At 32.1% G+C, this 22,180-nt stretch overlaps 3 protein-coding genes across 3 annotated transcripts; 1 reads left to right on the forward strand and 2 right to left on the reverse strand.

Annotated features, from left to right (window-relative positions):
* Positions 1-1,350: 1,350 nt before the first annotated feature.
* TSBTYPE2 (tryptophan synthase beta type 2) lies at positions 1,351-4,213 on the forward strand. Its single transcript, XM_089720361.1, has 6 exons — positions 1,351-1,512; positions 1,869-2,202; positions 2,295-2,511; positions 2,835-3,372; positions 3,457-3,555; positions 3,756-4,213. Exons 1-6 carry the CDS (start codon positions 1,452-1,454, stop codon positions 4,010-4,012), a joined length of 1,506 nt encoding a protein of 501 aa, XP_089576487.1. The 5' UTR covers positions 1,351-1,451; the 3' UTR covers positions 4,013-4,213.
* A 206-nt stretch (positions 4,214-4,419) lies between these two features.
* On the reverse strand, positions 4,420-8,857 carry LOC149497096 (uncharacterized). The gene is made up of 6 exons (XM_089720362.1): positions 8,635-8,857; positions 7,567-7,906; positions 7,229-7,374; positions 6,518-6,794; positions 5,738-6,010; positions 4,420-5,110 (listed from the first exon to the last, which is right to left on the reverse strand). The coding sequence occupies exons 2-6, from the start codon at positions 7,873-7,875 to the stop codon at positions 4,631-4,633; spliced, it is 1,485 nt and encodes a 494-aa protein (XP_089576488.1). The 5' UTR covers positions 7,876-7,906; positions 8,635-8,857; the 3' UTR covers positions 4,420-4,630.
* Positions 8,858-17,343: 8,486 nt separating this feature from the next.
* On the reverse strand, positions 17,344-18,430 carry LOC149497097 (protein RADIALIS-like 4). Its single transcript, XM_089720560.1, has 2 exons — positions 17,924-18,430; positions 17,344-17,618 (listed from the first exon to the last, which is right to left on the reverse strand). Exons 1-2 carry the CDS (start codon positions 18,211-18,213, stop codon positions 17,597-17,599), a joined length of 312 nt encoding a protein of 103 aa, XP_089576686.1. The 5' UTR covers positions 18,214-18,430; the 3' UTR covers positions 17,344-17,596.
* Positions 18,431-22,180: the final 3,750 nt, after the last annotated feature.

The raw sequence follows: 22,180 nt of genomic DNA on the forward strand, positions 1-22,180 counted from the left end.
TAATTAGTATTAAAAACGTTAAATGAATAATGTATACCAAAAATTTATAGATCTAAATGCCAATTAAGTGTAGTCTGATTGATCTTTTTACGAGTTCGAGTCCTCTCAACCACAAGTGTTTTCACTAATTTGGTAAGTTTAATGTTAGTTTGGCCTATTGAGCTTCTCAACGAATTAAAAGAAAATTTTAGATTTGAACCCGTGAAAATAGTATTATCTAAATCTATTTATCAGTTGAACTATAATCGATTACTGAATAAATTTAAATTTACTTTTAAATTGAAAATTAATTTTTAAATTCACCGAACTAAATTGGTGGAATTAACCAACTTAGATGATTTAATCAAATTGACCGAATTGTTTTTGCTCCTGTAAGTCCAAATGGACATCTCCAAAACGCGGTTTAACATTTCAATCCTGAAATTCCGGATGCGGAATTTTCTAAGTGTGACATTTAATGTTTAACGATGAATTATAAAATAAAACGTGATTTTATAAAAGTAAAAATAAATGATTTAACGACAAATATTTTATATCCATTGTAAAAGGTAAATTAATTAGTCTCTTTGCTTTCTTCGTAGAAAGATAATTTCTAATTAAATTGTTTTTATTGTTTGATTGAAAATTTTTAAGAAAAATGTCAATTGAAAAGACTATAATGTTCATGACCTAACTTTGTTGTCTGCATTAATTTTGTGAGAGAAATAAAATAATGATAGATAAAATATGAGTTATGCAATTAATGTTTTTATATTTCCAAACTAAACTAAATGTGTATTCTATCTCCGTTCAATGCAATACGTGCTTTATTTTTAATTATAATGCACATTTGTTTATATTTTTACGCAACTGTTTAGTACAAGAGAACTAATAATATACTCACTTTAATCATATAAGCATGGATTTGGATGAAATTTTGTATACAGATGTATAATATAATGACAAAATTATTTAAAAGTACTAGTTTTAATATAAATTCTCGTGTATCCTATCATACATTTAGACCTTGTCGGTATGCGGATAAAATTTATTTGAACATATTTAACAAATTCAAGTGACTGTTTAATGAATAAAAAATTTTGGCTCCATAAATTTTTTATTTTTTGTGTATGTTTTTCAAAATGTATAATACTCGATGTCAAGAGAAGTTAAAAAAGAGAGCATTAAATCACTCGTTCCAAAATCCTTCCTTACCGTAGATTTTTTTTAAGTGTGCAAATTAAAAAAAAAAAAAAAAGTAATTTTGTCGAAAATGATCACACTCTTGTAAAAAATAATGTATTCTGTAAATTTACGTGACTTGAATTGACTTCAAGTCAACCTGGGCAAGCACCTACCACTTGGTGCCTTCTTCTGTCCACATTTTCTATTTGTTTTCTAGTTTTCTACTACTTGTTGTCTTTGGGAATCTGAGGTAGCTGCAGCCTACAGCAACGTGCAGACCTTTAGAAATGGCCATTTTGTCCGCGAACTCACTTCCCATTTCAAACCCATCAAGAACTTGCATCAGAGGTAACTCTTATATTTCCGTCTTTAGCTTCTTTTTGTTCTTTAACAGTAATTTTTTCTTCAACTTCTTGGTTAATTTTGATTGAGCTCTTGGGTCTCTGTATGTTATTTGATGAGCTTTAATATAAAATATTTCTGTGTTTTTCACTTTAAATTAATTAGGAAGACTATATTTGGTAAAAGTAGGGCTTAGATAGTCTAATTATCTGTAATTTTTCCTTTACCAAATACGGGGAGAAAGTGTTATTGGTTTCTTGTTTATTATTTGTTTCTCGTACGAGATTCTAAATGTTGACTGTTTATTTCATTCTTAATGCTTTGTCCTGGTGAATGATTTTTGTTGGTTCTGCTCTTGGTAGGTGAGGATCAATGGCTTGGTTGTTTTCCACTGAAAGAAAAGAAAATGTGTTTAAGGCTTTCAAATGGGTTTAGAGCAAGAGTAAAAGCTATTTCAAATGCTAATCTGAAAGCAATTGAAATTCCAGAAAAATGGTATAATCTAATTGCTGATCTTCCTATAAAACCTCCTCCTCCATTGCATCCTAAAACTTTTGAACCTGTCAAACCTGAAGATTTAGCCCCACTCTTTCCAGATGAGTTGATTAAGCAAGAAGCGACGAATGAAAAGTTCATAGATATCCCAGAACAAGTTCTTGACATTTACAAGCTTTGGCGCCCAACTCCTTTGATTAGGTAAAAAATGCTTGTGTTTGTGTGTGTGTGTGTGTTCCTTTTGTTACTTATCATGTCTTGAAGTATCTTATGTATTTTTAAGTTGAATTTAGGGCAAAGAGATTGGAGAAACTTCTCGATACACCAGCTAAAATTTACTACAAATATGAAGGTGTTAGCCCTGCTGGATCACACAAGCCTAACACAGCAGTCCCACAAGTCTTTTATAATGCGCAGCAAGGTATCAAGAATCTTGTGACAGAAACAGGTGCTGGTCAATGGGGATGTTCACTGGCCTTTGCTTGCAGCTTATTTGGTCTTGGCTGTGAGGTACAGTAGACAATGAAGTCAAATTAATCATTAGTATTCCACAAAATTTCATGTCAAGATATCGTATTTTCTTATTTGATATGAAAGAAAATGTTCATGTATTCTTGCAAATTCAATTTTATGGAATTCAAATGTTATAACAAATCATAATTCGATCATTTTATATAACTCATTTATAAATGATAGAATTTATAGGAGTAAGATGAACATGTACTGTCATTCCAAACATGATAACATGAAATTTCAAATGAATTGTACAAAATTTTGTAAAATTCAATTGCTACCATAGGTTCCATGAATTCTGATTTTGAATCTTTGTACAGGTGTGGCAAGTTCGAGCTTCATATGATCAAAAACCATATCGTAGGATGATGATGGAAACATGGGGTGCGAAAGTACATCCATCACCGTCAAATGTTACTAACGCAGGAAGAGATATCCTGAAGAAGGATCCTTCAACCCCAGGAAGTTTAGGAATAGCTATTTCAGAAGCTGTGGAGGTTGCAGCTACAAATGCTGATACTAAATATTGCTTAGGCAGTGTACTTAATCATGTTTTATTACACCAAACTATTATGGGTGAGGAGTGCCTTAAGCAAATGGAAGCTATAGGTGAAACTCCTGATATGATAATAGGATGTACGGGTGGTGGGTCTAATTTTGCAGGACTTAGTTTCCCATTCATTAGAGAAAAGCTTAATGGGAAAATAAACCCTGTTATAAGAGCTGTTGAACCTGCAGCATGTCCTTCGCTCACAAAAGGTGTTTATGCTTATGATTATGGTGATACGGCTGGGATGACTCCATTGATGAAGATGCACACTCTTGGCCATGACTTCATTCCTGACCCTATTCATGCTGGTATTAGCTATTGAGAATTCAGATATCGCAAATTTCAATTTCTTTCTTTCTTTTAGTAATATGCACATTCTTGGTTCTGTCTAGGGGGCTTGCGTTACCATGGTATGGCACCATTGATTTCCCATGTTTATGAACTGGGTTTCATGGAAGCAATTGCTATTCCTCAAACTGAATGCTTTGAAGGTAACTGTTTTCCTCTTTTTAGCCACATCAAGATGTCCGTGTTGTATCAATATTATCATTAATTGCCCCATGTCGAGGTTTGATGCTCAATGTGTTTTAATTTATCTTAGTGGCAAAAACAAAGTGATTTTTCTTCAATTGGGAATTTCACAATTAGGTTCAAGAAGTTGGGATAATATTATAATTATATTTTGTTGCAGGTGCCATACGATTTGCTAGATCTGAAGGGTTAATACCTGCACCAGAGCCAACGCATGCAATTGCTGCCACTATAAGGGAGGCTCTCCATTGTAAAGAGACTGGAGAATCAAAAGTAATACTTATGGCAATGTGCGGACATGGTCATTTTGACTTGACATCATATGAGAAGTATTTAAGTGGAAATCTGGTTGACTTGTCATTTTCAGAGGACAAAATACAAGCATCTTTGTCTAAAGTTCCTCGTATCATGGCATGAACATGAAGTGGAACAAGCATGACTATTCCAAAAAAAATAAAGAACTCTGAGATGAAAAAGAATGAGAAGATGTCAATGTCATAATTATGATGCTTATAGTAGCAATTTTTGCTATACATATATAACAATATGTATAACAATATGCGTAACAATTTTTGTTGCTGCTATTATAGGTTTATAACAATTGTTATTTTATTTTTATCGATCTGTGGAGTTTTCCATTTGTGGGGATTTTAGGGAGGGGAAGCCACGAATCTTGAGACAGAGATTAAAATTAACTTCATACTCGGAGATTCGAAAAGGGTGTAAATATATTTGTGGGAAAACTATATTTGGACCAAAACAGAATACCTCGAAGACCATATCACAATCCAATTTCAGTAATAGGTACTAAAGGGGACATCCAGTGACTAAGATTTGATTAACTTCTTAATATTTAAATAGCTTAGCTCTGTGGTCTATCTTTGATAGAATCAGAGAAATCAATTTAGAACAATGTGCCTTCAAAATTTTAATGATGAAAGAAAAAGATCATCAGATGATGGCTTCATTCCCTTTTGAGTTTAAAGATCTTACTAGGGAACACTAACCAGCCTTTCTTGTTCATATAAAAGCATCTCAAGTTTTAAGACTGAGAAATGCTTTTATGACTCCCATCATCTCCCCTCCAGGAAACCGTCCAAGACAACCCCTTGCTGCTGCTATTTCACTAAACTCACAGACTGAATCGCCGCTGAAAGCTTTAAGCTGTTTGCTAGCTCTTTCCTTTTCTGTCTTAGTGTCCTTTAGGTCTTCACCAGCCTTAACTGTAGGTAGAGGAAATGATTCAAGGGAAGTTGCCATGACGATGGACTCCCCGCCTACTGCAGCCACAAAGTCTTGCAGCGGGGACATTGCAAATGGAACTGGTTCAAAACTATGATCTCCATATTCAACTGGAGTAGAGTGATCTCCAGTAACACAAAGGAAATACTGGAACTTTCCAGTTGATTCTGCTTGCCAAAGAAGCTTGGCCAGTTGGCCTATAGCTTGATCTACTGCTTCAAGTCCCTTAACCTTGAAAACGCTAGCCTTATCATGACCTGCATCGTCTATTGCCTGAAATACCAAAAATGGAAGTAATTCCATTATCATTAAACCTTTCAAACAAATTTTACCAGGATCAGAAAAGGTAAAAAGAAATAAAGGAAAACAGATGGAAAAAAAAGAAAGAAAAAGAGGATTGCAAAAACTAAAATGTTTCAGCAAGAAAAATAGCCTTGTCACATTATATTGTAAGATGAGATGTTTTGCTAAACAGCATTGGACCCTAATGTACTAATCTTAATCAGTAGGTGATATTTTGGTACTCAATCCCAAATGAATATTGAATAGAGTTCATCTTCCTGATATTCATGAGGCAGCAAACAATAGAGACAGTTTATTTCAAGTTTATCAACTACACATGTGCAAGTATAAACAAAGATGAGAGAAGAAGAAAAAGAAAGAAAATTGAAAAAAGTCATTCTGGCTCGAAATGCAGCCTAGCGCTCTACAATATATTTTTTGTTTGATATAAATATTATGGAAAATTTTGTTGAAAAGAGAGTAAATATAAAAAGGGAAAAAGAAATGAGATGAAAACTCATTTGGCTTAAAAGGCCATGAAAGCCACATTTTGGAAGATGCTTATGCTTGTGGAAATAGTGGAAAGATAAAGTTAAATCAATACTCAGAATATAGGACCTTAATGTGGAGAAACCCAAAGTCATAACCATCTGTTCTGCCTGGCTTATGTTCATCTTCTCCTGGCACAAAAACACTGGGAGAAGACTGCAAAGGAGCAGAGAGTGCCTTAGCTATAGCAGTTGCTTTGGAAGTCAAAATTGTTCGATAATCTCCTGTTGCCCCTGGAGCTTCTAGTATGTCAATATCAAGTGATAGGCCTAAACCAGCTATAATTTTTGTGGGAGCTACCATGCATGGCCACAATCCATGTTTCTTTTCAAATGATGGAACCTGCACAATAATGAGAAAATTTTCCAAGAAGCATGTTATTCAAAGCCTCAAGCATAAAGAAATACATAAAAAGTGTTTTTCTTCTTTTTGGCCTAAGTAGCTAGTATCTTAAATAAAAAGTGGGAAGGTCCATCACAATATTGTCAAAATTTGCATCATCAATTACTTTTGGATCAGAATTAAGAAAATTGAGAAATTAACATGGCCTACTGTGTTTCACTGCCAACACTGTTCCTTATTGTTGCCAGCTATAGTACAAACAATCATATGTTTAAAACATAAACAATGAACACCAAACTTCATGATTACTTCTTTTCATTATCAAGCATTTTAAAGTTCTAAGAATGTCACAAAAAAATATCATACTTTAGTTTTAGGCCAAGAAATTAAATAGGATTGCTGGTTGAAAATCAAAACACATGCCCCCTCAGAAAAAAAAAAAAAAATTGTTTCCATCCCTTTCAAAAGAAAATGATGACATGTCAAGGATGTATACAGACAACACACCTCAATTCGAATACCACAACCTCGTAAAAGGACAACATTTGCAATGTTCTTGCCTTCTGCTGCTCGCTTTGCATTCACAGGATGTGAGATCAGAATTCTCGAAATCTCCCTTGACAATTCGTTGACAACTGCAGCTGTATGCCTTGCTTCATCAGTATCATCTAAGGCTTCAGCTTGCAGAAGTAATCGATTGTCCTTCAGTGGATCTGTTCCTGATATATTTCCACTCAATCTCGGTCCTTTCACAACCACTCCACATCTATGTTCTGTTGCATACCTGTAGGAAGTGATGTTTCATTGTCTCATTATGTCCGAAACTAGAAGCTTTCAACTCCAAATCAAAGAATCTCAACGTTTCATGGTACTGATTTCAAATAATTTACACAGCTTTCATACTTGAAAGTTGAAACCATAAATGAAAGAGCTAGTTTGATCCTACTTCCCTAACTTGCTAAATCAGTCAATATTTTTTTAATTTTTCCTTCCCATTTTCCCCTTCCACTGGATCATCGAGGTGTGACCCATAACTCACACCACTGCCTTGGTTAAATCCAAATCCCTAGCCCATCCATTCATTTGCACGTTCAGAAGGACAGTACAGAGAAAGTGTGAACTTCAAAGTTCCAATAAAATGTTAAATAACAAGATGCGGATATGCAAATTCCTAGATCTATTAAGAAGCAAGGATAGCATAAATTAAAACATCTGAACCTGACTCTGACTTCATATTGAGGGTACGATGGCAACTTCATTCTGTCCAGAGCCTCGCATAGAATTGGCCCTTCTTCTTCAAAGTGCCTGTCAGCCCTTCTACTTGTGACTATTCCCGTTTTCTCATCCAATGTTGCAAAATTTGACTACAGATCAAAAAATAATAATGGCCATTAAATTAAAGATAGAGAAAAAAAAAGGACGGTTTTTGGGAAGCTTAAGACTTTTCTGCAACGAATATAACCAGAAACATAAACACTGCTAGAACTTAGTTGAAAGAGAAGGAAATAACTATATCACGATGCTCAAAAAATATTGACTTCATAATATATACTCACCTTGAATGCAATATCACCAGGTGACATAGCCAATCCAGCACCCATTGACTCAAATGCACCTCGACCCTTATAGTAGACTCGTGGGTTATAACCTAATAATGAAAGGTGAGCTGTGTCACTTCCACAACCCAAGCCTACTTCAACAGGGTCCATAAGGCCATTAACTCCAGCAGATGCAATAGCATCCAAGTTAGGAATATTAGCTGTTTGCAAAGGAGTCTTGTATCCAAACCTTGGCAATGATACATCACCCAGCCCATCAATCAGCACAAATGCCACTCTCCTCTTTGGCTGCTGGGGACTTCCCATGCTTATATATGATATGTGAACCTATTACTGTCTAAAATGAACAAGAATGGAAAGGTTAACAATAAGCTTAATCATAGCAATAACTATCAGCAGATGCAAATACTAAACTCAAACTCTCAGTAACCCAAGGTTAAAGAAAAGCAAATAAATGATGTAATAAAATGATATTCCTGATAATTAAAGCAGTTGATTTTAATCAAGAAAGATTCAATATGTGGTTCTTGAATTAGAAAAAAGTATGCAAATAGATTAATAAACTTCCAGAATTGAAATATAAAGCTCAAGTAAACAACTTCTGGTAAGTAAATGAGAAAACATGTGCATGGGATGAATTTTCAATAAAAACAATACATTGAGAAACCCAGGAAAAGAACAAAAATATGCAAGCATTAATCTCGAGTAATATCAACTTTACACCCACACCCTTTGCCAATAAGAAGAAAAGAAAAATACTGCCGTGGAAATCGAACTCTTCAAATTGGAAGCAAAATCAACAAATGATTTCCTCTCATTATTGCTAAAACATATTCATAAACCATAAAATAGCTAAAAGAAATTAAAGAAAGACCACGAAAGGAAAAATTAAACAAACTAAAACAAATGATTAGGCAATGACAATGGCATCAATACTGATAAATCTAAGACTGCAATTCAAAGATTAAAAACAATTGATATTAAATCGTTAAAGAGAGGATATAAATAGAAAATCAGTTAAAAGAAAAGCATTGATCAATGGCTCCATAGAGTAGAAACTCTCACCTCAAGAACACCTTTACTCTTTAATTCAATTTAGCCCTTTCTGGACGAATAATAAGAAGAGAAAACTCTATAGGCCTTTCTACGTTATGGGTTCTTTGTGATCTAATGAAAAGATGGAATCTTTGCCAGCATACTGTCACTTTGGTTTGCTTTTGGTTTCAGGATTGAAGGGCTAATATCCAAAGAGGTTCAATTTTCTAGGCAAAAGTATTTAAAACGATATTTAAAAAAATACTAATATGTAGTAACACATTATGTATTTCCATGGCTCTCTTGTGAATCTCCCCAAAATAACTGATTTGCCACTTAGGGGATAGGCCTTGTTTGGCTGGCCGGATATTCTTGCTCTGTTCATGGATTAAGATTTATTTTTTTCCACTTTCATTTTTCAGTGAGTTTATCTAATCATTTCTTACTAAACCAAAAGTTTTTCATATTGAAAAATTAACATTATGAAATTTTTAATAAAAAAATATAAATTTTGAAAATTTTTTATTGTATTACATCGAATTACACTCCAATTATCATTCTTAAAAAAAAAAAATCCAATATATTGCTTTGAATAAATCAACTTAAATGGATAATTTGATACTATGTTGCCTTTTCATTTAACTTCTCCACTAGAGCATTAGGAGAAAGTGATTAATCATATTGGCAAATCACAGTAAAATTCCAAAAAAGATTGAGAAATTTAATCATTATATGTTTTTATGAATAACGTTTTTTTTTTTCAATATCTCTGTTATATTACTCCCTCCGTTCTACGATAATAAATTTAATTTGACTTTTATAATAGTTCTAACCTAGATTGTATAGATTTGGGTGACACGAGACACAGCAATTTTCCAAAGAAAAAAAAGGACATTGATATGCTCAAGACATGTTATATTAAAAAATATAATTTATTACGAAATTAAATATATAAATAATTATTTATAATAAGTTATAAATATAAAATAACAAATACTTAATTTTGTACTTCAACATTATTAGTTAAATCTCTTCAACAATAACATAATCCTTAAAGATCATCACCTCGATCTCTGGCTTATCTAAATATAAATTGGCAATTTCAAAAATTCCAATACCTTCAAAGAGTCAAATTGATCTCTTGCAATCTGTCACATTTTTGTTTATTCAATATAATATTGTGGACTTCTTTTTGATAAAAGTTGGAGATTACTATGAACAAAAACTAATTTTTAAATTTGGCAATAAAATTATAACCTACATAATGATTTAGGTTTTTTTTTCCTCTTATATATGTTGTAATTTTTTATTTTAAGTGTATATATTTATCTAATTTATATTTATAACCTCAATTTGAAATTTTTGTTAACAAATTTATCTAAAAGTTTTATAAAATTTTTACAAGTGTCCAATTAGAAGTGTCTGAAATTAATGAAATTAAAAAAATAATCGTACACGGTTAGGACATCGGTATGCTAGACCTTTTAAAATGTACGTGCATCATATATAGGTAATAACTAATAGATTTCTTTTATTATAATTTGAAGACATGAGGATTTTCCTTAATGAAAATCTTATTAATATCTGCTCCAATATTCTTGTTATTAATTTTTTGCATGCTCAAATAAATTTACATACATATATGAAATAAATTAGTAATGAAGCCTATCAATTATTTATTTAGTTTGAATGATTAATTTCTATTTTACCCCAAGTGATTAATTACCCATTTAAGAATAAATTACTTCCCATTTTAGTGAAATAAAGTTTCAAGTGTATGTGTATTCCTATATATTATGTCTCTCTCACTTCATGTTTAAGAGATCAATTCCTTCCTCTTCTGAAGCTTTTAGGCTGCGTAAGTTTTTCTTTCTCTTTCTTCTCATTCTGGCATACCTTATTTAGCCATTTCGGAATTTTATAACTAAAATATGTTAATTTTTTTATTGATTTCATTTTGAGATTCATAACTGTTCCTCTGCGTAAGTGTTTTTTAAATTTAAATTTAGTATTTCATTTTTTTTTTCTTGACTGTTTTAGGATTTAAAAGGCAAGATGAGGGATACAGCAACACTGTATAGTGTACTGGGTTGTATCGGCGCCTTTTTGATTTTTATTTTTATATGGTCACTCTATAATGGCTCGAAGAAATCAAAAGCACATGAGGAAGCAGCCATGCCCACGGTGGAAGCACCGCCACCAGCAGCAGCTGAAGAGGCAGTATAGTCGCCGGAGAAAATTAATTAACCATATGTATTTGTCTAGTTAGCTATATTGACGTTGCATATCCAACTTTTTAAATTAATTAATAATTATGTCTAGCTAGCAATTTGCAAGACAAATTTTAATTTGAGTTTGAGCATACGTATGTCTAGCACAGCAGTAATTCGTACCCTAATTTTTTTTTTATTTAAATAGAAAATTGGATTTGAGGCTAATTAGTATTATTTAGCAAGATTCTTAATAATTTCCAATAATTGTCATAATAGAAATTTTGTTACCTACAATATTTGGTAAACTTTTTTTAATTAAAAAAATGCTATCGTAAATCTAACAAAAATTAAATAATGAAACAATAATATTCAATTCAAATTTTGATTAGTTTAATTCAAATTAAACATCAGTAACAAATTAAATGAAACTTTACACCCGATGGGTGAAATGGGATGATAAGGATCTCTTCTTCCTTAATATGATGTTTCGAATTCGAACCCTGGATATGGAGTCTCTTGAACACTCGGAAGGGAGCACTTAATTCCCTTTCTTTGCGGGCCTACCCGGTGCGAATCCAGATTAATCGGATTAATGGGCTAATATTTAATATGTACCTAGCTATATTCTTTTTGTTTTAAATTAATATTGTAAAATTAAAAAATAATAACGAAACAAAAATAATTTCAAATTTTTGATTAATTTAATTCAAATTAAACATAAATAAAAAATCAAATTCCTTTCTTATATTATATGTTATACCATATTTGATATATAATATAGTTTTTTATTTTATTTTCTTAACCAATGCAATTTAGATTTAAAATTATGCATTAATAACAAATCAAATTGAATTCTTATAATATATTATATTGTACCATATTTAATAAATCTCAAAATGAACAGGAATGTTAGATCAATCTTCAAAATTCTCTTGTTGGGATCAAATTTCACCATTGTCATAAAATATGTAAAATTATAAATTTTGCTTAATTATGTCAGGCTCAATTACTTAAAGCTCGAGCTAGTAGTCTCAATCACCCCAACTCAATCAACTTCACTCATAAAACCTTTATATTATTTTTAAATAGTAATAAGAGTAAATTATTACCTTTTTTTTTAGATTTTTTGGGTTTTGGGTTTCCTTTATGCTCTTGTTAGAATCTTTACCTTCTTTCGTTTCCCAATTTGGTAAGCAAGTCGGCGGCTATGGAGGACGAGTTTGGTCGTCTTTCTATCATTGAGCAGGAGGAGAGTGCCTTGCTTGTGAACTCAGAACAACATGTAGACTCTTTCTCGACCTATGAGCATTGCATGGTTGGAATGTTTTTGACCTATTCTGCGATGAACTTCCAGTCTATTAAAAATATTTTTTCACATTTATGGCATCCTCTTAGGGGAGTGTGTATTACTGATTTAGGGGCAAAAAGGTTCTTGTTCAGATTCTTTAACAACATGGATTTGGAGAGGGTGGTTGAGGGAGCACCGTGGACTTTTAATCGTCATCTATTCGTGTGGAGTCGGATTGCGGATGGGGAAGATCCTTTAACTATTCCATTACTCAATTCAAATTTTTGGATCCAAATCCATGACTTACCGGTGGGTTTCATGTCAGAACAAATTGCAATCTCTTTAGGCAACTTTCTAGGGACTTTTTTGGACTATGATACTAGGTGTTTGTCCTTTCCCCATAATCGTTTTATGAGAGTTCGGGTGCGGTTGGATATTCGACAACCCTTAAAGAGGAGAAAGAAGATTATTGTTTCCAATGGAAATTTATTCTATGCGCAATTCAGATATGAAAAGTTGATTGTCTTTTGTTATTTATGTGGCCGGCTTGGACGTGGTGACTCATTTTGCGAACTCCGGTTACATAGGAGGAAGGAGGAGCTTACACTGGAGTGGGATGATCGGATAAGAGTCCCCAATCGCTGGAATTCTCAGTCCAATAGCTCGTGGTAATTATTTAGGCCTTCCCTCTTTTATTGGTTGAAGCAAAAATCAGACTTTTAGCTTCTTAAAGGATCGTCTCTAGTGAAGGATTCATGGGTGGAGCAATAGATTCTTATCCCGTGTAGGCAGGGAAATTCTTCTGAAATCTATGGCCCAGGCTATTTTGTCTTATTGCATGCGTGTTTTTTTGCTTCCTTTATCCCTTTCTGATGAATTACATAAATTTACGAATAAATTTTGGTGGGGTTTGAAGAAAGATGGAGGTAAAGGGATTCACTGGCTCTCTTGGGATAGGATGTGTGGAAGAAAGAAGGATGGAGGGATGAGTTTTAGGAACTTACACTTTTTTAATGTTGCCATGCTAGAAAAGCAGGGATGGAGGTTATTGACTGAAACCGATACTCTTTTTTATCGTATTTTCAAAGCTAAACATTTCTCTCGAGTGGATTTTTTGAATGCTTCGCTAGGATCCAATCCTATTTTTGTTTGAAAGAATATCTTAACTTCTAGCAAGCTCTTAAAACATGGGGTGAGATGGAGAGTGGAGGATGAGAGAGATATTAATGTTGTAAAGAAGCCTTGGATTCCGAGGGAGAGTTCTTTTGTCATAGAGGATGGAAGTAGTTCTATTGATCCGGATTTTAGGGTGCAGAATTTATTTTGCCATGAGGGTAAGAGATGGGATATAGACAAAATCATGAATTTATTTTGTGCCAATGATGTTCGTGCTATAGTAGGCATTCCTTTAAGTATTTTTAATAGCCCAGATGTGTTGGTTTGGCACTACAAGAGAAGGGGTATTTATAGTGTTAAATCAAGTTATTTTATGGCTTTAAAGGTGTTTGGGAAAGAGCCAGAAAGGAGGGATGGGGAGATTTGGGGTAAGCTATGGCGTTTGAGTGTTCCCCCAGTCAAGGATTTTGTTTGGAGAGTGTTGAGAAATGTGGTGCCAACGAAGGATAGGTTGAGAAATAGGGGGCTGGATATTGATAGAAAGTGCTTTTTTTGTGATGGGGAGCAGGAGATCAATCATGTTCTAGTCACATGTGAGAGAGCACGAAGTGTTTGGCGGCGGGGTGGTTTTGGAGACACTAACCTTCCATTTTTATTTTCAGATTTTTTGTTGCAAGTATGGGACGTGAAAGGCAAAGAAACAGTTGAGTTAATGGCTGTTACTTCATGGCAACTTTGGAAGGCCCGTAACCTCTTTGCATGGGAAAATCAACTTGTGTTTATTCATGATATTTATGCAAAAGCTTGTAGTTATTGGCTGGAATGTTGTAATGTCCAAAAGGCTCATAATGGCAAGCATGACGTCTTTCACTTCTCGTGGCCCTCAAATGCGAAGTGCTTCGTTGACTAATCACAACTCTAGGACAACTTCTAGTCGATCTCATCATGGTCCAGTTGGCAATGTTTTGTGGATGCATCTGTTTTTGGAGCACATAAGTTGTTGGGGTATGGTTTTCTTGTTGAAGATGGAGAGGGACGCTTTATTTGGGGTCAGTCAGGCTACTATAAAGGCCCAGCTAATGCTAATATTTCTGAGGTTTCAGCAATGCGAGGTGCTTGAGATTCGCTTTAGCAAGTCTTCCTCTGAATGGCATTATTTTTTCGGATTCTCAAACTGTTGTGAATGCTTTGAACTCCAGTGTTTTGGACTTGTCATCTTTTGGATTGATTGTTGATGATTGTAGGCAGTTATTAGCTCTTAGACTTAATGTTAAAATTAAGTGGGTTTTTAGACAAGCGAACATGGTTGCTCATTTGCTTATAAGAGTATCCATTAACTATGTCCGTCTTTGTTACGGAGACTTTATTCCTAGTTATATAGAAGATTTTTATTCTATTAATAAACGAATGTGATATTTCCTTTAAAGTAAATTATTATCATTTTATAGGTAAAATTCGAAATTTAACATTATATATATATATATATATATATACACAATCCAAGAATTGACTTCAACTATTTGTATTATGTAGACAAACAATATTATACCACAAAAGTAAATTAAATAGAAATTAAATCAAATTACAAGCTGCATTAAGCACATTTCTAAGTAATTGCTTAGAGCGAGAGACACACTGCTTGAGTTATAGCCAAAAGAAAACAAATTAATGGAAGCTTATCATTTGAAACATGTTTCGTCTCCAGCATCAACACGCCACCACTAACTCCGCCATGGCCACCAATCAAACCTCACACTTGGCAACCCCATAGTTGGTCATAGTTCAAGGAAGCGGTAGCCTTTGGCTTTTACTGCTATTTTATTTTCTAAAAGAAACCATTATTCTTACAAATTCAGAAAAGCAAAAAACACTTCCAAGGATTTTGAGAAAGCTTCATTGGCCTTGCTTTTCCTTTATAAGTTGCAAGTACAACATTCTTCTTTCTTTTTCTCTGATTTCCTTTTTGTGTTCTTTATTGTTTTATTACTAAATTACATAATTAATTAGGTCATATTAGGTTAAATAGCTTCTGTGGTTTGATGGTTATTTCATTATTCTAATTGTAGAATTTATTCAAATTATGTTAAACCAGCTTTTGAATTATGTTAAATTTAAAATTTTTATTAATTTCCTTAGTTTATACATTAATAATTTGAGATGAACTTTCTTTTTTTGAGAAAATTTGAGATGAACTTTCCGGTATCTAATTAAATTAATTTTTTCTGTGTTAATATATTAGGATTGAAAAGGTGATCAGATGTATGGAAATGCGGCTTTAGCTGCTATATTAAGCGTCATTGGCGTCATTCTTCTTTCTTCTCTCGTATGGTCATTCTACAATAGCCGGAAGCAATCAAAAGCATCAGAGAGAGCAGCCATGCCCAAGGCGGAACCACCACCACCAACAGTCTGACTGGAGTTGCCACAGAAAGTTAATTAGTCTAGCTAGGTATAATGATATTCTGGAATTTTTTTTTCCAATTAAAGATAAATATTAATTTAAGTTTAATCAGTGATGATTATTTTTAAAAAGAAAAGAACCAAATTTTTGTTGTATTTTGTTTAATGTTTTCTTAATTTTTTCTTTTGGGTAGAATTTGTAATGTCCGAAAAAGAAATGGAGTTAATGTAAGTGTCAAAAACATTGAAGGACCTTTTCGGTTAAATAGGGAAAAAATGAAAATTTTGACGACGTTCCTGTAACTGCAGCACTCTTTTCGTTGGCCTATTTGTAACTTGTTCCCCAAGTGCATTCTTGGAGCTGAAGTCAAGAAGGGTATATAATGCATGCACACAGTACTGCTAAGCTATATTGAATCTAATACCATTCTTCTTCTTCTTCTTCTTCTTCTTCTTCTTCTTCTTCTTCTTCTTCTTCTTCTTCTGGTTATCTGATCTCTATCAATCAACCAAGGTAAGCCGCCGGTCTTAGATTTTTAAGCTAGTGATAATGATTTAGCATTTTTTCTTTTGAATTCTTGAATATTTTTTATCTTGATCTTGATCTTTCTGTTGCTTGTATAAACAGTAATTTTTAGCTAATAACTCTCTAGCAATTGGGGAGAATCAATTAGCTACAAATTAGTTAAGAGTACCTCAAGTGAACCAAATTTATTGTGATTTCTGATTGTCATTATTTTATCTTGTTGTTGTATCATATGGTAGTGAATGATGGATTCTGCCATTGCCAACAACCCTATTACTGAGTCAGAAGGAACATCAATCCCACTTCCAAACAAGTCTTTCTGTCAAAGAAGCGATTCTGAGAATGGAGGCTTTGTGTCTGTATTGAGGACTCATTTTCATGAGTTCGTTCATTCTTCCATGGATGATCACAAGACTTGCTTGAGGACAATCTTTCATAAGGTACGTATTCAATCTTTAATGATTCAACAAATCTGAATATGTATGTGTATATAAAGGATTGACAAATTATATATATTTAATGAAGTTATGGATTGTTTTGTTTTGGTTCAAACAGGCATATGGTAGGCTAAAGAATTTGGGAGGAAATAGCCTTAGTGCTAATGAAGTTGCAAGCTCTCTGCCTCTTTCAAATACTCCAGATGGCAAAGGATCTCTTCCTGGTATCAACTATTGGATCAAAGTAGGAGACCCTTTCTAGTTAGGGTACCCCATCCACACAATGGATAGGTAGCCTATACCTAAATGCAAATGAGTCTATATTTGAATGTGTAGTTGGGCTTTAATCAGGAAGAATTGCTTAACACTTAATATTTGGGATTACAAGTTGTATGTGGACATGAGTTCATTTAATTAATTTAGTATGCAATTTCCTCTTTAAATTAAGGCAATAGTTATATAGTTCTCATTCATGTTTTTAGTTCCCCTTCATAATTTGAGAGATTCTATTGAAAGACTTTTTTTAAAAAAATATATCGACCGTGTTCGACAGTAACTTTTTAAGTAGCTTTCTATATTTTATTTTATATTGTTCAGTAATACAGCGTTTGAACTAACTTTTAGAGATTAAGGTAATATTTTATAAAAAAACACAATTTATATAACATTTAATTTTTAACGTTTTATAAAACGCTATTCAAACGTTTAAAAGTTAAACGCTATTAAAACAGCTAACCGCTATCAAAACTTGATAGCTAATTTTGTCGAACAACCTTAATTTGGTACTAAGTTTACTAGTAAAGGAAATTCCCTTGATTTCGTAATAAGTTTACTAGCTAAGGAAATTCCCTAGAAAATAAAACAGTGAATACATGAGAGAACCTTTTGCTAATATAAGGAAGCTGAACTTCAAGCCCAAAATTGACACCCATAAAAAAAGCCCAAAACTGACTCTTCTATCTCCGCTTTTGTTCATTTCTTTATCAAAAGCTTCACGCTCCAATGCTGCGAATTAAAGCCTTAGCTGCTGGAGCCTGCAGTGGAGATCCTGAAGTTAGTACACAAGCCCTAAGCAATAACCTTATAAAAATTATCATGACAAATCTTAATATATTATGTGATTCTCAATCTCATCCACCCATTAGAGAATATGTCTTCCAAATATAAAATTCTTAATGATATTCCACTTATTTTTGCAAAAATAGCTTGTTTGATCGTAAGATTAACCACATTTTATATGTTTCGAGTTTGAATATTTGATTTCACAACTACAACAATAGTTCATTTTTTAATTTGGGGAAAAAAACTTATCAAATTGATGGTAATGTAAGAAAATTACCTTTCTTCTTCATTATTGCTTATGATCTTGCTTTCTTGCCTACTTTTCCCCTCATAACAATTCTTGTAATTTGGAATTGGAACTTTGTCCAACTCAATATTATTGATATCATTTACAAGAATATCATATTCTCTCTTTACTTCCTCCTCGTTTGTGTCTCCAACAATTTTGGCAATATTTCGCCATCGATCCGGCGTATCTTTATCATACATTGCAAGAGCGTATTCAAACAATTTGTGTTGCTTGGCTGTCCAATTTGAATTAGGGTTTGACAAAGAGCAAGAACCCATTTTTGTAAGGCAAAAGGGGAGATATTAGATTAGAGTTTTGAGGAAATTAGTGAAGCCAATTGCATATAAGTAAGACTAGAAAGAATGGAATTTTGAGTCAAGAGAGAAACAATGGTTGGTGAAGTCAAAAGTTACAATCTAATTTCTCAATTGGAAAACTTGTTTGAAGGGAAATGGATGCAAGTTGGGTCATAGAATATGGGTGTATTCACATTATATAATGGCTAGTATGCACATTTTTAGATTAGTTTTTTCAACCAAGGATCAATTTTCTCCTCATTCCATATGCAAATTAATAATTATTACTTTTAAAGTACAATGTTGTCTATTTTAAGGAGTTCAATAGAAATTCATCTGACATTATTCTTGAAAAAAACAAACCCACTAGGTTCCTAAGTCCTTATTATGATTTTTCAAAAAAACTTCCTTATCAAGATATATCCCATTGATTTTCCATTTTATTATAGTAAAAAATAAGGGTAAATCAAATTAATTGTCTAAAAAAAGTAATCACGTATGTCTGATTAATAAATAATATGTGGAGACTACTCTCACTGTGAAGTTCATAATATTATTCTAGTCTATTCGATTCCGTAAATAAAAAAATATTTTTAAAAAGCTATCATAATTAGTAAATTGGCCTCTATTTATTTTGAAATTTTCATTTTTAGTTATAAGATTTGTTAATTACCTAACACTATACTTCTTATTTATAAATTATGAATTTATCATTATAATAATTAAGTCCTTAATATGTTAACTTACATAGCTCCTTTGATCCCTAAAATTTTAAAATATAAAACACTTTATCCTTCAAAAACTTGTGCTTTTCATTGAAGTTGGTGTAGGGATTAAAAAAATAGGATTAAACAAACTTCAAAGGTATTATTATATATAATTTGCTTTAAACTAAATCTTTTTGTCCTTTCTTTTTTGGACAGCCCTCTCTTTCTAGGGATTATTATGGTTAATTAGGACCACTTTATAGGCATTCACAATACATAAGCAAGTATTAATTAATTAAGCATTAATACTCAAAAAAAAAAATTAATTAAGCATTAAGTATGAAATAGTGGATGCATTTCCTTTTGCAGCAACTTTAGACAATCACTTTTCATCCATTTATAGACATAATTAACAATATAAAAATGCTAATTGAAATATGAAAATTTAGTTTTAGGAGCTCAAAAAGAGCGCCAAAGATCTATTGTTGGATGGTGTGAAGTGAGAACTGACATCTAAAGATATTATGCTATGCTTATATCTAATTTACTACTACTTAATTAGCTTCAACTATACTTAACACTTAATAACAAACAAAGTTCATAGTTAGCACATTTGGAGGGTAACTTGAAACCTAATTAATCAAGTTGTCTGAATGGATTTGTTTTACATCTTATTGATTAGATATCGAAATTCGTTTAACTAAATTATAATGAAATATTTTTTTTATTAATATATTAATCAACCGGTGGTTTGATTGGTCTTTTCATCTACAAGAGGAATACCCTAAAGGGTTAGCCTAATGGAAACCACGCTGGACAAACTTCTAATGGTTCTAGGTTCGATTTTCGGGAGTGTCTAAACAGTTAATTAACCATTGCTCAGGCTTAAACCCGTCAATGCTCATGGATCATAACCTCCATGTGTATTGGAGATTTGTCCGTCCATATGAAGGAGGCATTTGCATGGACAAAGATGGAGAGCAGGAACTAGACTTGTCCGCTAATCAGTCCTAAAAGCATAAAAAAAAAAAAAAAATCCATGTGTAGAGTGAGAGATCTTGAATTCGAATCCTCTCCACTATAGTTGTTTTTATCAATTTAATAAATGAATGCTAACAACATAACTTTACTAATTACTAATATATAAATAACATAAATTTATATTTTATTTTTATTGAACATGTTTATTGATATGCAATCAACACATGTATATTAAAGACAAACCCATCTTTAAGTCTAATCCTGTCTATGTTAAACTTTCTTGCCCACCTCCAACAGCAACATCATACATGAAGAAAATATGTCTGTTTCCTTTTGCTTAAAGTATATTAAATTGTCCTCTTTTAATAAAGATTACTTCTAAATTAGAATGATTATGTACCAAGAAGAAGTGATTAAATGACTCTGTCTCTCATGCTTATCACTATCGCAGTTTCTTAAAAAAGAAAATAGAAAAAAAAAGAGGAAGAAGAAGCAATTTTCAAAAAAGCACAAGTACTTCATCTTCCTTATTATTATCATTCTTTCTTTTTTGTACTTGGTTGCGGTGACCACATGGAGCCAACTTCCCTTTAGTCTTTGCCAACATATGTTAATTAATTAATCTCATCACATGGGATATAGCAAACTTTAGTTTATGCAAATCAAATGCTTTTCTTTTCATCTTAATTGTTGTTGACTTGACTTTAATGTCTCTCTTCTTCCCTTCTTATGTGTCTTAAAGCCTGTCAATGCAAAAGAATGCGCTTAAAAACAACTTTTAAACCAAACTATTAGTGAGAAGTGGCTTCAACAATATAAGATGAACCACTTGTAGAATTAGAAATTGCAATTGAAAAATGTAATGCTTTGGGAAATAGTATAGAAAAGCTTTTGTGTACTTGGAATTGAATTTGATTGATTGAAAATTAAAAGAGCAATAATGCTTTGAATTGAAGGGATCTTGAAGCATTTTATCAGCAATTTCAACTTCAATTTTAATTGGAGGTGCTCTTGTTTCAAAAGATCAAATTTAGGATAAAATTGTAAAAAAGATCAAATTGGGATGAGATTCTAATAAAAATCAAAATTCAAGGTATTTTAAAACTCTATTCAGACCGTAGTTTTCACATTGAGTTTAATATTTCTTCTATTTTTTATAGTTTTTAGCATAACGTTATATTAGCTTTTATAATTTGAGCGAGCAAATTATGAAACATTACCCTTTTAACATTTGATGAGACAACTAATAGCTACTGGAAAGTTAATTTTACCGAACAAACCCTAAGATTAAGTCCGTTCTTTATATTTTTCAACCAACCATGGACTTCTATATTTTATGGCCCAAATAGGTATCGGTAACCATTATTCACTAGTAAAACCTAAGTCCAAGTTACACATTTAAGTGGAAGCCCAAAAATTCATAAAATGGATTGAAAAAAAAAACTTTAAAAGAATTTCAGAATTATTCACAAATTTAAATTAAAATAGTTCACTAATACCATTGAGCACTTAAAATTGAAATTTAAATTTTTTTTCTACTTTTAAATTATTTAATAATATTCAACTACACATAATAAAAATATATTTTTCTATTTTATAAAAATTTTCCCTATATAGCATCTTATGTCCAAAAACAAACATTTTCTTCCAATTTTGACAAATATATATAGTTTAAATTTAATTTGAGTCATGTTTTGCTTTTGCTTGATTGGTTTTTTATTAAACGATTCGTTTCTTGCTCTGCTTCAGACTCTTTTTTAATGCAAATAAATATAAATATAAATTAAAAGAATTGTAAAATTATTAACAAACTCAAATTAAAATGGTTTCCTAACATCATTTTACACTTAAAGTTAAAATTTTAAATTTCTATTAATGTTAAATTGTTTAATAATATTTATCTGCAAATAATATTTAAATTGTTAAATTGAAATTTAGATATTTTCAAGTTACATGTTGAAGTTCATATCCTATAAAGTGTGTATTTGTAAAGTTTAGCTTTTTTAAGTGAAATTAACTTAATAATAAACATGGGAAATTTATTATTTAGTCCCTCAGGTTTTACAAAATTAACCAACTAATCCAAGGTTTTGCCAAAATATCTAGCTAGTTCCTCAGGTTTAACTCCGTCTAATTAAAAGGTCCTTTTGTCCGAAAAGTTGGTTTTTTTCCGTTAATTACAGACTAAAAGACTAAAACACCCCTCCCTAGCTGACGTGGACCATAAGGGAAAATTATTATCTAGTCCCTTAGGTTTTACA

This window comes from Jatropha curcas, chromosome 4 (genome assembly GCF_041381405.1).
Source record: "Jatropha curcas cultivar XTBG-Jc1 chromosome 4, XTBG_Jcur_1.0, whole genome shotgun sequence".
Classification (NCBI taxonomy): domain Eukaryota; kingdom Viridiplantae; phylum Streptophyta; class Magnoliopsida; order Malpighiales; family Euphorbiaceae; genus Jatropha; species Jatropha curcas.

Coding starts and splice junctions, on each gene's coding strand:
- TSBTYPE2 (XM_089720361.1), top strand. CDS start 1,452: ATGGCCATTTTGTCCGCGAACTCACTTCCCATTTCAAACCCATCAAGA. Junction 1,513..1,868: donor ATCAAGAACTTGCATCAGAG/GTAACTCTTATA, acceptor TGCTCTTGGTAG/GTGAGGATCAATGGCTTGGT. Junction 3,373..3,456: donor TCCTGACCCTATTCATGCTG/GTATTAGCTATT, acceptor GGTTCTGTCTAG/GGGGCTTGCGTTACCATGGT.
- LOC149497096 (XM_089720362.1), bottom strand. CDS start 7,875: ATGGGAAGTCCCCAGCAGCCAAAGAGGAGAGTGGCATTTGTGCTGATT. Junction 7,375..7,566: donor CTGGTGATATTGCATTCAAG/GTGAGTATATAT, acceptor TTTGATCTGTAG/TCAAATTTTGCAACATTGGA. Junction 6,795..7,228: donor CAATATGAAGTCAGAGTCAG/GTTCAGATGTTT, acceptor CACTTCCTACAG/GTATGCAACAGAACATAGAT.
- LOC149497097 (XM_089720560.1), bottom strand. CDS start 18,213: ATGGGTTCTTGCTCTTTGTCAAACCCTAATTCAAATTGGACAGCCAAG. Junction 17,619..17,923: donor AGCAATAATGAAGAAGAAAG/GTAATTTTCTTA, acceptor TCTCCACTGCAG/GCTCCAGCAGCTAAGGCTTT.